We start from the raw sequence: 16,185 nt of genomic DNA on the forward strand, positions 1-16,185 counted from the left end.
CGGTGTAGGTCGCTGACATGGCTCAGATCCCAAGTTGCTGTGGCTGTGGTGTAGGCTGTCAGCTGCAGTTTCAATTTGACCCCTAGCCAGGGAATTTTCATATGCTGTGGTACAGCCCTAAAAAGACATACACACACACACAAACACAAAAGATAGCACAATGGACCTTGGACACTGTGCCATCTTCCTCTACCCCATCATGTCCTGTGAGAAGATATTCTTGCCCCGTTCTCACCCACACTTGGCCCCGTAGGTGCCCAAGTCTGCCAGATCCATCAAAGGCCCTCATCACCTTAAACCCCACCTGGTTTGCTCCACTGAGTTGAAAGTTCAGACACCATCAGCTAGAAGCCTCTGCATGTGTCAAGACGGACATTCTCTGTTTTCGACGACTTGTGAGCAATTTCAATGACATATATAATCTTTAACATCAACATAAATCGAGACTGGAAGTGAGTCATAGCCCCAAGGGTGCAGTTTCTGCATCTCAGCCAAGCCCAGCCTTGTCCTCCAGTCAGGGTTCGTGCAGTGATTCAAACACACACGCATGTGCACATGGCACACACGTACACTCACACAGCGCCATGCACATGTCTTCCGCTTCTGGAAAATAGGCTTGGGAAAGAAACGTATTGATGCTGGTAAAAGGAATGAAGAGTTAAGAAGGCAAAGCTTAGGAGTTCCTGTCGTGGCTCAGTGGTTAACGAATCCTACTAGGAACCATGTGGTTGCAGGTTCAATCCCTGGCCTCGCTCAGGGAGTTAAGGATCCAGCGTTGCCGTGAGCTGTGGTGTATGTTTCAGATAAGGCTTGGATCTGGCGTTGCTGTGGCTGTGGTGTCAGCCAGCAGCTACAGCTGATTAGACTCCTAGTCTGGGAACCTCCATATGCCATGGGTGCGGCCCTAAAAAGACAAAAAAAAAAAAAAAAAAGAAGGCAAAGCTTATTCAAAAAAGAGAACTTGGATGATTCCAGAATCACCTGATGAGTTTGGCAATAGCTAAAATGAATGAATGTGGGGATAGCTGCAACATTTAAATTACCATTTAAATGAACAATTCAGATCAATGCCCCAGGCGGAGCAAGAACCAGGACGGTGAAGGAAGCCACGTGCAGGCATGGGCAGCCCAGAGGTCTGGGGGGGGGGTCCTTCCTGTTGTGCAAGGTCCGCTGCACTCGCTGTGCCCAGGAGGAAAGGCAATTCTTTTGCAGTTCTCTTTGAGAAACTGCTTCCCGCCCATTGGCAAATGGCAAAGCCAAAAGCAGGCTCTAGAATGGGGTTCTCACCTGGTCATCATAGCGATACGTGAGGAACTGCTCCCCTGTTGTATCTTCCAGGAAACTTCCCTGAGGGGAGAGTGCAAACTCAGGCAGGAAATAGGCTCCGGGAGACTTCTCTGCTGTGGTCTGAAAGGCAAGAGGGCTTGGTTACAAATAAGGCCCCAGGAAGGAGCCCCTGACAGGTGGTCTCTGAAAAGGGTGAGTCCTAGAGAATCCACTCACCAAACACACCAGGTAAGCGTGCTGAGGTGCTGCCAGGCCAGGCCATCACGCTGGGCCACCTCAAATCGGCCCACATGGTATTTAAGCCCTGACACCTGTTCCTTCCTCCTCCCCACAACCATCCAGCAACACAGCCACAGTGTGGTTAACCTGCTCAAGTTCTGTGGGTGCAAATCCATGGTTTCTAGAGTGTTCTTTCTTTACCCTTTTTGGCTTTTTGTTTTTGACTGTTTGGTACAGGAGTGAAAACTTATTTTTTTTCTATACGGTAACAGAAATGCACGTCACTGCAGAAACTTTGAAAAATACAGATGAGTGCAAAAGAAAATAAACACTCCAACGCATAATAACCCCTTTTTAATGGTTCTGATGAATTTTCTTTGAGTCTTTTTTTCTCAAAATGCTTTGTAGGTTTATATAAAAATCCAAGATGAAATAAACGTGGATTTTTGCAGAAAGACTCCACCGGGTTTAAGAGAAAGTCATACCCTGGCATCTGAATCCGTAGACATAAATGCCAGTTGTTGGGGTTGAGGGGAGCCAGGAAGGACCCTGTTGGAGAACATGGCTTGGACGCAATGTCCCAATGCCACCAACTCTTGCCACATTCCCATCCTAGAGCAGCTGGAGCATGGAGATTACTTACCGGGATCACTGCCTTGACTGGCTCAAGAAGGAAAGAGATGAAGGAGATGGAACCCCCAATGCTTAGCCCCACATGATCCAAAAACCATGGGTCCTACGACTATGCCCCCAACAGGGAAGCTCACTCCCCTGCTCAGGAAGGAGTGTGCAAGAAACAGAGTGAGGCCGCAGGTGTTACTTGGAGGAAATCACTTTTGGCAAACAGCAGGAGTGGGGGTAAAAGTACCCCTCTAACACCTTTGCTCCCCCAAAAGTCACAATCCCAAACTGCAGCAGGAACTCTGGTTAAAGCAAAAACATCCATCTGAATGCTACACTTAAAAAAAAGAAATTGGAGTTCCCGTGGTGGCACAGTGGAAACGAATCCGACTAGGAACCATGGTTGCAGGGTCGATCCCTGGCCTCAATCAGTGGGTGAAGGATCCGGCATTGCCATGAGCTATGTAGGTCACAAACACGGCCCGGATCTGGTGTTGCTGTGGCTGTGGTGTAGGCCGGCAGCTGCAGCTCCAATTAGACCCCTAGTCTGGGATCCTCCATATGCCTCCAGTACAGCCCTAAAAAGACAAAAAAATTTAAAAAAAGAAATCAAGATGTGATAGCTTTGTCAAGGCAAATAAAGCAGATCAAGTTGAGTTCTGGTTCGCCCTACACTCCTGAAAGAATTTCAAGATTTTTTTCTTATTCAATTGCATTCACATGAGGGCTTCAGCACCCAGCAAGCGACAGGAACCTTCCCAGAGCCACATAGCCCCAGACCTGCACTGCCCTCCTTCAGGGGGGCTTGCTTGAGGCCAGGTGACTCTTATCTGAAGCAGGGAAAACAGGAAAAAGACCTGTAAATGTGCTATCTGTCATGCAGTGAAGCCACACTTGCCATGGGTCTGTCACCGCTGGGTGTTCTGTGGAGTTTTCTCTGTTATGTTGCCTTCCTGTCAGGGGGGCTCCGCTCCTGAAGTTAGTGGGTCACCCTGGGGTCCGCGGCAGGGCCAAAATGTTCAGAGCCTGGGAGGGAGTCTGACGAGGGAATAGAATATGTCTGTCAGACTTGGCCATCCAGCTTTTTATGACTGCTGGAGATTGTTCTAACTGACCTGGGAAGGAAAAAGAAGGGGAGCTACTGCCACAGCTCCCACAGAGACAACAGGATTCTCACACACTCCAGCGATGCTCTAGGGAGCTCCTCCATGTGAAATGTCAGAAAAAACAAAGTCTTCCCAGTATTAAGGCCTGTTGTTCCTCAGTATTCATCAGTGTGGGAAAAAAAAGCAGACATTTATGACTTGATTTTAGCTGTAGATAATTACCTTCTGTTTTGTGAGCTGCTGTTCTAACCTTTGCACTGTATTATCAGGCTTCAAAAAAGTGAGATGAGGGAGTTCCCATTGTGGCTCAGTGGGTTAAGAACCCGACTAGTATCCAGGAGGATGTGGGTTCAATCCCTGGCTTGCTCATTGGGTTAAGGATTCAATGTTGCTGTGAGCTGTGGTGTAGGTCACAGATGTGGCTCGGATCCCGAGTTGCTGAGGCTGTGGCATAGGTCAGCAGCTGTAGTTCCAATTGGACCCCTAGCCTGGGAACTTCCACATGCCATGGTGCAGCCCTAAAAAGCAAAAAAAAAAAAAAAAAAAAAAAAAAAGAAAAGAAAGAAAGAAAGAAAAGAAAAGAATGAGTAAACTAAGGTTCCCAGGGTAAAGAAGCTTGAAAAGCACCACAGAGCAAGAGCCAGGGCTGGAATCAAAGGCAGGGACAGATCCATTTACCAAAGAGTAGAGGCTGGGAGCAGCCTAGGATCAGCACCTGAAATGAGCTCCCCAAATACACAGGGCCTCCCAGTATGATGGTTATCTTTAGTTGACCATGCACGCAACAGTGATTTATCGAGCACCTACTATATGCCTGGAACTACTCTAAGTGCTACGGATACAATGACATGGAAGAAAGATAAGGTTCCTCTTCTCATGGAAGAATAAAATAAGGAAGTCAACCCATAAATGAGAACACTGAAGTTCTAAGTGCTCTAAAGGAAACAAACAGGGGGATATGAAAGTAAAGTTGAGGGTTCCATTTAGATAATAAAATCAGGAAAACATCCCTGAGAAGGTCACATTTAAGCTAATACCTAATAGGTAAGAAGGAACCAGTCATGCCAGGAGCCAAGGATGAGCCTTCCTGACCAAAAGAAGAACAAGTACAAAAGCCTTAAGGTGGGAAGCAGGTCAGTGGGACGGCAGATGAGAAAGGAGCGCAGTGCAGCTGGATCCAGTGTGGACAAGGCAGACAGTGACATGAAATGGAGACAAGAGAGGACGGAAGACCTGGGACATTCAAAGCCTTCTGGACCATGGCAGGGCGGGGGAGAACCACAGAAGAGTATTTCAGTAACAGAATGGGTCAGAAGGGGGCCAAATGGCATTGTGAAGACCAGTTATGAGACTGTTGCCCCAGTCAGGTCAGGAGGAATGATTCCTCCAACTGGGGATGCTGGCAGTGGTGAAAGGGAGCAATGGACAGACGGGAAGTTGCTTTCTTATGGGTGAGAAAAAGGGAGGAAAGAAAGCTGACTTCCGGGGTCAGGGCTTGAGCACCGACAGGCTACAGAAGATTCAGTGGGTGAGTAGCCCTGAGGCAGGAACAGATCTTCTGGGGGACAGTGGCAGAGAGTCCATAGCTCTGTTTGGGTCAAGTCTGAGATGTGTGTGAGACATCCATCCATGCGGAAAGCTCGAGCTGGCTGTGCACTATGCACGTCTGGAGCCCATAAGGGAGGTCGAAGGCTGAGGATAGAAATTTGGAAGCCATCGTTTTCACTTCACACACACGTATCTTCACAGCATCATTTGGGAAAGGATCCTCCCTAGAGAAGGAGTTTGGCAGACGAGAGGGCTTTGTCTGGAGCTCTCAATAATTCTACTATCTGAAAGTGAGTAGAAGAGGAGGAGCAAGCAAAAGAGTCTAGAAAGGATCATCAATTAGAGTGGAATTAAGGAGAGAAAAGGACAAACATGAGGTGATGGAAGGATTCCGAATCGGAGTGGTCAAGTGTCTTGAAGGCTGCTAAGGGACCAGGATGAGGCCAGACACTGTCCATTGGACGTGGCAGCAAGGAGGTCACTGTTGACCTTGACAAGACCAGTTACAGTGAAGTGGCAGGGCTGTCATGGGTTTGAGGAACGGATGGGAGAAGAGGAAGCAGAGACTGACAAGAGACTCCGAAAGGGGCAAAGCTGGAGCGGAATATGGAATTGCAGGTCGAATTTTTAATTTTTTTAATTTTTTATTTTTTTTAGGGCTGCACCCATGGCACATGGAGGTTCCCAGGCTAGGGGTTGAATCAGAGCTGCAGCCACCAGCCTACACCACAGCCACAGCAACACCAGATCCAAGCCAAGTCAGCGACCTATAACCCCAGCACATGGCAATGATGGCTCCTCAACCCACTGAGCAAGGCCAGGGATCGAACCCACATCCTCATGGCTCCTAGTCAGGTTTCTTAAGCACTGAGCCACGAAGGGAACTCTGCAGGTCGAATTTTTAAAGAGAGGAGATACTAGAGCCTGTTTGGTTACGGAATCATCCAAGAGTAAGAGAGACAAGGGAGTAGACGGAAGAGGTACCTACAGGTGCAAAGCCCTTGAGAAGGAAGAGGCATGGGATCCAAGCTGCACATGGAGGGTCTGGCTCTTGTTAAGATGTGAGGCCTTGGTCCACAGAAGCCTTCATCAGACCATGCTCCCTAGCAGACTTTGAGCCTCCATCTATCTCCCTGTGCTTACTCCCTGGATACACTTCCACTAGGTCCCAGGGGTGCCTGGCCCCAGGATCATCCATTTGTCCCTATCACTTATATACACACACCCCATCCAGCTTTCTCACCTCCAAGTGGGCTCTCTTTCCTGGGCTCCTCTGCAGCAGCCCTCCTGCTGAAACACCGTGCTAATAAATTTTCTCCCAAATGACTGCCTTCTGTGGTGAGGGAGGGGATTGTTCTCAGCCTCTCTAGTCAGAAGGTGATTTGTGTGTTGTGCTTCTGTCCTATTAAAACAACTCCAAACACTTCATAAGAGGCAATGAACTCTTTGTTCCCTCTGCTTAAATTCGGATTGGGTAAAATGAGGTATGTTTTCCCTACATTTTGTTTTACTGTCCCCGGCTTTTCCTCTCCCCTGGGGCGTTTCAGTGCAGCATTTTGGAAGAAGCTCCCTAAGGCTGAGCACTGTGTCTCCATCATGTCTGCACTCCCCAGGGCATTCTGCCTGGCGCAGGGCCATGAGAGTGACTGGTGGCCTGCACTACCCGAGCCAGGTAGCAGAGGGCCCACTTCCTCAGCAACCCTGATTCTCCTGCGGGCGTTGAGGGCTACAGGTCCCTGGGCTGAACCAGATTCTCTCCATGTCTACATCACACTCCTTGTCATTCCTTGACATTCGCCTCTTTTGATCAAGATCCTTAGCCCAGAGTAAATTTTCAGTCATTTGAGAGTTGATGCTACAGCCTGGTGCAATCCAGGCCTTTCTCTCCACAGCAGCTGGGGTGCACCACCATGCGTGACTGAAGTGTAAAGAGCTGTCCTCCGTGATAATGAAAGCCCAGGACTGGAAGGGGCCGTCTCAGTCATCTAATACAGGCTGTCAACCTCTGCAATCCTGCCAGACGCCCTGCAGCCTCTACTTGAATACCTTCAGTGACAGAGAGCTTCCTCCCTCCCAGGGTAACAGGGGTCTGTCAGACTCTAGCAAGTTCGTAGATACCACATGAGTCCGAAGCGGCCCATTGCTCCCCAAGGTGGGTACGAGGAACTCTGGCCAACAGCCCTATCCTCTGTCATCCTCCCCCATAGCCTTTACCCTGTCTCCCCCTCCCCCCACAAACACACACATACTAGGTTGAACTCTAGAGTGTGAACAGAGCAGGAAGGGACAAACATCTGGGTCAGAGAGCTACAGAACTGCAAGGAATTTTAGAGACAATCGAATCCCAACCCCTCCCTTGGAGCAGGACTTCGTTGGATGCAGCATCCAACAGTCCCACGCAGAAACCTCAGGGCCTTTGAAGAGATGCTGGGAACGAAGGCACCTCGAGTCTCCTGAGCATCTGCTGTGAGCGAGGATCTGTGAATACTGCCTGCCCTGGCTTTCCCCATCAGCCCCATTTCACACCAGAAGAAAGCAAGACACGGGAGGTCAGGAAATTTAACGAGGGACACGCAGACTCCCAGCTGTTGAGTGACAGTTCACCCCGGTTCCACCTCCCTACCTCCCTCAGTGGAAAAAGGTCTTCGAAAAACTGGACCTTCCTCTGGAAGAAATGGCAAAGTTCACTCCTGGCTTCAGAAAGCATGAAAGAACACGCCCTGACGCTCTCCCCACAGGGGGCGTGACCTCCTAAATGTCAGGGAGACCCGGTGGCAGGTGGCTCCTCAGAGGACAGGGTGCCTGAAGAGGTCAGGAAGCTTAAGTGGCAAGAGCTGAAGGGGAGGCGGGGAGGGAGGCTGGACCAGGAAGTGTGCAAGCTTCCCAGGGCGCAGATCCAGGGCGGAGGAGAGAAACTGCCGAACTGCTCCATCCCACCGGCCACTGTCCACAGCTGCCGAGGCACCGGGGATGGGGTCAGGAAGAATCCAGACGGCCCCTCCAGGGACCTGGAATCTGAGACCTGAGGATGCAGCTGTCTCTGCCCCCGTGTCCAGCTGAAGGGGAGGAAGTAAGTATGGGATGGAGATTCAAGGACAAGATTTCAGTGTCCTCACCCACATCTACCCCCCCGGCAAAGGAGAAGGAACGCCCACTTAGCAAAAGGCTTGGCTGTCATGATGCAAGAAGAGACAAGGGGAGGAGAAGTGGGTATTCCTACACTACAGAATGGGACCCCAAAGTAAAGGAGTCACTGTGAAAAAGAATGCAATGTGATTCCCATTGAATTTCTTTTTTTAATTAAAGAACAGCTGATTTACAGTCTTGTGCCAATTGCTGCTGCACAGCATAGTGACCGAGTCATGCACACACACACACACACACACACACACATATACCTCCTTTTTCTCATACTATCTTCCATCATGTTCTACCTCAAGACACTGAATATAGTTCCCTGTGCTGTACAGCAGGACCTCATTGCTTATCCATCCTAAATGTAATAGTTCTCATTGACTAAATCCAAACTCACCCCATCCATCCCACTCCCTCCTCCATCCCCCTTGGCAACCAGTCTGTTCTCTATGTCTGTGAGTCTGTTTCTGTTTCGTAGATAGGTTCGTTTGTGCCATATTTTAGATACCACCGAATTTCAACAAGTCAGTTTCAACCCTTCTCCCAGCTTGGTCTGAGCACTATAGGTGGGACATTCATCTCTCCCCAGAGCCCATAACACAGCCAAACACTGCACCACCGAGCGCCACAGAACTGCAGTCAATGAAGGCCACTAAGTATCTCTTCTACATGCCATTGTTAAGTTATGTCTGTACTCGGGACCAAGAGCAAGACTGTATCATTCCCAGTCATTCATATGCTCCTTATATTTTTTTTTTCATTTTTGAAAATTTAATTGAAGTATTGTTGATCTACAACGTTGTGTTAATCTCTGCTGCATAATCAGCCTCTCTAGATTTGGCTCATCAGTCCTGCCTGTCAAAATTTTTTGGAACCTGACTCCACCTGCCAATTTATGCACCGGTCTCTCCCCACTTCACGTCAACACAAATTTGAGCGGCATGCTCTCTTCCTCCTCATTACTGCCACCACCTCTAAGCTGGAACAAGGCTGAGAACTGGGCTCTTTACCAGGCCAAGAAAAGCCCATCTCTAGCCTGTCAGGGACTTTGCCCACTTAGAGTTTCCTCATTTCAGACATTGCCAAGTTGGCCACCGGGGATTCAAGAAACACCCCAACAGATTCTTCAAATCTGCAGTGACACAGACGACACATGGAAGTAAGATGCTGGATTGAGGGAACTGAGATTCCAATGGATCTTTATAGGTCCGGAGAAAAGCTAAAGGCTAAGAAGGCACAGCCCTGAGCCACTATTGAAAAAGTCTTCCCCTGTGACACCAGGGCTTCGCAGAGGGAGGTTAAGGTCACTGTCAGGCATATGAACGCACAAGAAGTCAATCTCAATTAATGGCGACCAAGATCTGCAGGGGGAAGTTCTGCATTAGGATGGGAGACTCGGACCATTCCTGCAGGTCGAAGGTCCTTTTAAATGATAGTATCTGGTGAGTCTGAAAGTGTGTGTTCCAAGTGAAACAGGAAATGCCTAGGCTCTAAGCACAGTCTGCAAGGAATACTTCCTCTGGAGGGTCTCTGGGGGTCGTTCTTGCTGGCCTGGATTGCACATGGGACTTTATAGTTTGTAACTTCCAAGGCCCAAGAGGGGAAAAACAAAGTTAACTAATATTATTTAAATTCAGCATAACAGGCCCATTTTTGTTCCAAGAAGCCTGGTATGCATTTTGAATGAAGACTGAAAAAGAAGGGTTCTGGACCATTTTTGGGTTCTGTTTGTTTGTTTGTTAGTTTTGTCTTTTTAGAGAGGTTCCCAGGGTAGGGGTATAATCGGAGCTGTAGCTGCTGGCCTATACCACAGCTCACGGCAATGCCAGATCCTTAACCCACTGAACAAGGCCAGGGATCGAACCCGCAACTTCATGGTTCCTAGTCAGATTCGTTTCTGCTGTGCCACGATGGGAACTCCCATTTTGGTTTTTCAACTAGGATGCTGTCATTCAAAGACAAAGTCTTGGGTGTCCCCAAACTTCCTGATCAAATATAAAATATATTTACTTTGCCAAGGTTGAAAAGGTGGGCTGAGAGAAAATAAGCTTTCACATTTTTTTCCTGACTCTTTTAAAAAAAATGCTAGGCCTTAAAAGACTCATCTTCTCAGAGTTTCCACCATAGCAGAGCGGGTTAAGAATCTGACTGCAGCAGCCCGGGCTGCTGCAGAGGTGGAGGTTTGATGCCTGGCTCACCCACAGTGGGCTTAAGGACCTGGGGTTGCCGCTGCAGTGGCTCAGATTCAACCCCTGGCCTCGGAACTTCCATATGCCACAGGGGCAGCCGAAAAAAAGGGAAAAAAAAAAAAGATTCATCTTCTCTATTTACTACCAACTGATTAATACATTCTCTTGATCTTGTTGCGTTGAAAGACCTAACATTTGAACAAATGTCTGAGTATGATTACATCTCAACCAAAGCACCAGGTTGTTTTAAACTTCTACTTCACTCCACATCACATTTTCAGAAGAAATGTGAGCAGCAGAGCCTGCTGGATGGCCCCAAGTGCTGTGAGGGGGGCTCTGCCTCATGGGTGCGCATGCCTAGAAGCAGCTGTTCCATGGAGAAGGTCCTTTCTTGAATTTAAATATATCCTATTAAGACTCTCTTTAGCAACTGGACTTTGCATCCAATAAATGTCATTCACAGCCTTGCTCTTGCATCTGCCACTAACGTGTTCTCTCTCAAATTTTCTCTCTTTCTCCTTCCTTCCTCCTAAACACACACACACACACACACACACACATCTTTACTCAACCCTAGCAAGCAAGGCCAAGAGTAATCAGTGAAAAGATCTTGCTGGAACAGAGTTCACCTTTCAGTTCCCCGAAAGGAGAAAACCTGAAAATGAAGTCACAACACTTTCTCTACATCTCTGAACTCTTTCGGCCACAGCGCTGGGCTTTGGGCAAAGGAAACGTTCGATAATTAATTTTATTTCCTAGGAAAAGTGACAGAGCCCAGCATGACTGATGGTCTGAGTAGTCCTGAACGCTCTGGCTGAATAACACGTCGGCCTTTCACAAGCGGTTACTTACAAACTAGACTATGGGGAGCTCCCCTCATGGCTCAGCAGAAACAAATCCAACTAGTACGCATGAGGACTCGGGTTCGATCCCTGGCCTCGCTCAGTGGGTTAAGGATCCGGTGTCGTGGTGAGCTGTGGTGTAGGTCGCAGACACAGCTCGGATCTGGTGTGGCTGTGGCTGTGGCTGTGGTGTAGGCTGGCAGCTGTAGCTCCAATTAGACCCCTAGCCTGGGAACTTCCATATGCTGAGGGCATGGCCCTAAAAAGCAAAAAAAAAAAAAAAAATCTAAAGTAATTGTCAATTCCCTACCCCGCTCTTTCCTTCTCCCAATATCCTTCCCCTCCTCCTGGTCCAGTCACACTGGTGAGGGGCATCGCTCTTCCCACCAAAACAGTCAGCAGGGACGGGGATGGTCACTGCCTACCTGAGGACAGTGAGCGACTGCCGTTGGTGCGGGTGCTGTGTGTGAGAACTACTTGGAAAGTGCCATGGACAAGCGGGGGGTTTGGGGGCATCTCTACAATTCTCTCCTGGACATCACTTCCTCTCCCTGACACGGACTCAGTGTTTCCAGAGGAACATTCTCTCCAGGTCCGATCTGTGGAATCTGCACCTTGATCCTAAAGGGAAGTATGCATTTTCCCATAGCCTCTTCACCGAGAACACACGACTACCTCTCTGACAGGGAAAAGGCATCTTTGCCTTTTAAGTCGAGCACAAATAAATATTTTATTTTATCCAAGGGGTAGAGGGAGGAATTCCCCAAAGCATTCTGAATGGCCAAGTGCCTCTGGGGGCTCCCAGGGGTTCAGTCATCCAGTCAACGTGTGCTTGTTAAGCACCTACTAGGCACCTGGGCTGTTTTTGACATGGAAAATTCATCAGTCAACAAGACAGACAAGACTCACTTTTCTCTAGACTTGTGGTTTCCGAGGGCGAGGGGGAGGGAGTGGGGCGGATGGGCAGCTTGGGGTTAATAGATACAGACTATTGCCTTTGGAATGGATGAGCAATGAGATCCTGCTGTGTGGCCCTGGGAACTATGTCTAGTCACTTATGATGGACCATGATAATGTGAGAAAAAAGAATCTATACATGTGTTGTGTAACTGGGTCACCTTGCTGTACCGTAGAAAAAAATTGTATTGGGGAAATAACAATTAAAAGAAAAAGAAAAAATAAAATAAAATGAAATAAAATAAAATAACATTAAAATAAAAGTAAATAACCGCAGAAAAAAAAAGAATCACTTTTCTCAAGGAGCTTATATTCTAATTAGGGAAAGAGAAAAAAATAAACATAATATGTAAGTAAACTGAATAGTGTCATATAGGAAAAAGAGGTTGAAAGTGCCTGGGGTAGGGTACGAATTACAGTTTTAAGTAGAGCAGTCGGCGTAGGGAAAGTCAGGGTTCCTTAGGGGATCGCTTTTTATTTTCTGTTTTTCTAAACTGACAAGTTGGAGCCTGCCCTTTTCCTTGGAGGTTTCAAAATGCCGACTCTCTCTAGGAACCTGGCTGGGCTCTGCCAGGGCTCTGGAGTCATCTGCTTCTACCTACAGCAGCGTTGTGACCCTCTGCTCCTCGGTCCAAGTGCCTGCCTCCCCCCACAGCCTTCCAACTCCAGCCAGGCCAGGCCCCAGCGCTCCATCCTGGCTGTTCCAACACATCTGGCTCCAAGGGGGCCACAGCTCACCCTCCCAGGCCCTGATAACACACACACACACGGGCCCAAGCGTGCAGAAAACACCAGCACTGGACAACAGATTGGTTATGTGGGCACGGTGTCTTCACTGCCAATGGCAGAGCCCATTACCGAGTATCAGGTAAATCTGCACATGTCCTCATACAGGAATTGGTATTAACTCAGTAGTGAAGGAAGAGAAGACGGGAGGGAGGGAGGAAGGAGAAAAAGGGAAAAGAAAGAAAGGAAGGAAGGAAGAAAAGGAAAGGAAGGAAAAGAAAAAAAGTGTTACCCGACTTGGCAATGAGACACGACCCAACCTGACACAGTCCAGAAACACGTCGGGGACACATGTTTATTCAAGGCCTTTCTCACCCTCACGGCTTGCTTTCTTTCAGGAAACAGTTCGTCTGTGTGGCTGAAATCCTACAGGCTTTCAAAATGCAGCCTTCCAAGAGAAGAAGAAGAAGAAGACAGAAATAGGCTGTTTGCACAGACTCCGCAAAACATTTATATTCATCCTAAGCCGGTTTGTTTTTCTAAGCCTAGCGGGGCAGGAAGTCTTCGGCACTAGCACGTCAGCAGAGCTGCCAAAGTTGCTGTTTGGATGCTCCTGACGTTCCGAATCCTTAAACAAGCAAGATGATAGGAAGACTTTTAGAAAAAGTCTCCCGAGCAGAACAATACTCAGCAGTCAAAGGAAGAGAGTGATTTACCGTCAGGATGTCTTTGCTCCCTGTGGATAAATATGCCATCACTCTAATTTCCATAAACTACAAAAAAAAAACCCTGGGGGTTCAGTGTAAAATGTTAAAGACTTCTTAAAAAACGAAAAGGTGATGCTTTTATAAAATTTAGATACTTTTTTTTTTCCTTTTTGGCCATACCCACAGCATATAGAGGCTCCCAGTTAAGCATCTCTGATTTTCCTAAGCCACGTGTCTCGCTCCCTGCAATCTGATACCACAGTCTTCGTAGACTTGCCTCAGACTTGTCCTTTTTTTTTTTTTTTTTTTGTCTTTTTGTCTTTTTGTCTTTTTTGGGCCCCATCCGAGGCATATGGAGGTTCCCAGGCTAGGGGTCAAATCGGTGCTTACAGCTGCCAGCCTACACCACAACCACAGCAATGCCAGATCCCAGCTGCATCTGCAACCTACACCACAGTGCATGGCAACGCCAGATCCTTAACCCACTGAGCAAGGCCAGGAATCGAACCCGCAACCTCATAGTTCCTAGTTGGATTCATTTCTGCCACACCACAACAGGAACTCCAAGATCCTAATGTTAACCCCTATAATTCAATGGTAACAAAGCTACATCAGACACATAAATTGGAAGAAGAAATTGTTACAGACTGTCTTCTGTTTTTTGTTTTTTGTTTTTTTAAAGGAAAAAGGCCATCTACAGTCTTAGATCCACGCCGACTGTTGAGTGAGACACAGGTTTACGGATTGAAAGCTGATATATTTTCAAGGTGTAATTTTAGTTTCTTAATGACATATGGCATGAGAAGTGATTTTCTTTTGCATGCTTCAAACACAATCACATCATTCCATATTTGTTTGACATGAAAACGTCACTTAGTTTTCAACCCTGAATAAACAGAGGATTAGTTTTACTAACGGTACCGGATACATGGCAAATCACACTCAGACGCCAAACAAACGGAGAGACACTGAACACCTGTTAAAATTGGTGATGGATGCTCGAGTTTAGAAAGGGGACCAGACTTTCGGCTGGGAGCCGGGGGCCCAGTCCACCTCCGCAAGAAACTCGGTGGCTCCCGGGATGCTCCTTCATGTCTGTGCAGCTCACTCACCACGTCGGTCAACAGGGGAGATCACAGGGCCAGGTGAGCTCCCAAAATGCCCCATGGCAGGAGGAAATCCATGCAAAAAGATAAGGGACAGGGACTCTGTTTCTTTAATGTATTTTCATATCGCCAAATTTAATACTGCTGGTATAAATTTAGAAAAAGTCTTCTGAGCAGAATAATACTTAGCAGTCAAAGGGTAAAACCCTGGTATCCTTTGTAATGAGAGTCATTGCATTTTCTTAAACCCAAAGGAGACCCAGCAGAGACCTGCACAGTGACCTCCCCCACCTTCACTGACCCAACGGCCCCTCAGACACAGCTGCACATAAAGCCCAGTGTTAACAGAAAAAAAACACAGAATAACTTCAGGATAAAAGAGTCAACGTGGAAGACTTTAACCACTGCCTTCTCCCCAGCCCCAGCACAGATGGGGAAAGGGGGGCCTCCTGAGAGAGGGAGCTGGTGTATTTTGATGAGGTGGGTGCTTGTGCTGCAAAAGCTCAGTTTCCTCATTTGGGAAATGGGGCTCAAAACCTCTACCAAAACCGCTATGACTATTTAATAAACTAATGCATATGGTAGTGTAATTGTAATGACTTAATTTGTAAGAAGCTGTAGATTTTTATGATTGCTGTTATGACAAAGTTCCCCAAACAAGATTTTTGTTGTTGTTGTTGTTGTTTTGTTTGTTTGTTTGTTTTTTGTCTTTGTGGCATAGGGAGGTTCCCAGGCTAGGGGTCCAATCGGAGCTATAGCTGCTGGCCTACGCCACAGCCAGAGCAACACAGGATCCAAGCCACATCTGCAACCTACACCACAGCTCACAGCAATGCTGGATCCTTAACCCACTGAGCGAGGCCAGAGATTGAACCTGCATCCTCAAGGATGCTAGTCAGATTTGTTTCCACCGAGCTACTAATAAGTTTTTAATGTCCACATGAACACCAGCCCATATTGAATACCACGAGACTGACAAAAGAGACAGTGCATGCTCTTGGGGAGCTCGCTGTTTAGGGTCGGGTGTGGACTGAGAAACCAATCAGCCCACAGGCAGTTCGAAGCCATGAGATGAGCGCTAGCCAAGAGAGGGGAGGACCAGATGCTGTGGGGGCTCAAGGCAGCAGAGGGTGGAATAATGTTCACAGAGTGCATCACAGGGACAGTGGCCACCCAGTCAAGATGTAAAGAACAAGGAGGAATTGGTCAGGGAAATGGAGAAAGGGTGGACGAAAAGAGCCTTCCAGCACAACAGGGGACTCACACACAAGGGCAGGCTGGAGGAAGAGCTCCGTAGCTGGAGCGTGGCGTGGGAGCGAAGTGGTGAGGAGCTGGACAGGCAGGCAGGCTGGATCTCCAAGGGGGTCTGGGGAGGCAGAGCATGAAGCCAGCATTCATCCCTAGGAAACTCTGGAGGGAACCTAAGTCGAGACGTGAAACTACTGCTATGGAGAGGAATCTGGAGCCAGGAGTGAGGCAGAAGGCAAGGAGACCACTGAGGAGACATAATATTCCAGGAGAGAAATGATGGTGGCAATGAGCAGAGAGAAAGGAAAATGAACCACAGTGAAATAATGTATCGCAGAACTCAAGTTAAGAAAACAATGCCTGGTAATATTAACTTAAATTACTATACTACCTAAGGCAATCTACAGATTCAATGCAATCCCTATCAAACTACCAAGGACATTTTTCACAGAACTCGAACAAAATATTTTAAAGTTTGTGTGGAAGCACAAAAG

At 47.7% G+C, this 16,185-nt stretch overlaps 1 protein-coding gene across 2 annotated transcripts in view; it reads right to left on the reverse strand.

Annotated features, from left to right (window-relative positions):
* Window positions 1-16,185, reverse strand: part of ADAMTSL3 (ADAMTS like 3) — a 357,638-nt gene that overhangs the window by 300,337 nt on the left and 41,116 nt on the right. For both annotated transcript variants that reach the window (XM_021098873.2, XM_021098874.2), the window contains exon 3: window positions 1,288-1,407. In XM_021098873.2, coding sequence (XP_020954532.1) covers window positions 1,288-1,407 — 120 coding nt within the window. The remainder of the gene's footprint in view (window positions 1-1,287; window positions 1,408-16,185) is intronic.

Source organism: Sus scrofa, chromosome 7 (genome assembly GCF_054392235.1).
Source record: "Sus scrofa isolate SSC_HxYL_T2T_F1_AM1 chromosome 7, Sscrofa_HxYL_maternal_Yorkshire_Landrace_v2.0, whole genome shotgun sequence".
Classification (NCBI taxonomy): domain Eukaryota; kingdom Metazoa; phylum Chordata; class Mammalia; order Artiodactyla; family Suidae; genus Sus; species Sus scrofa.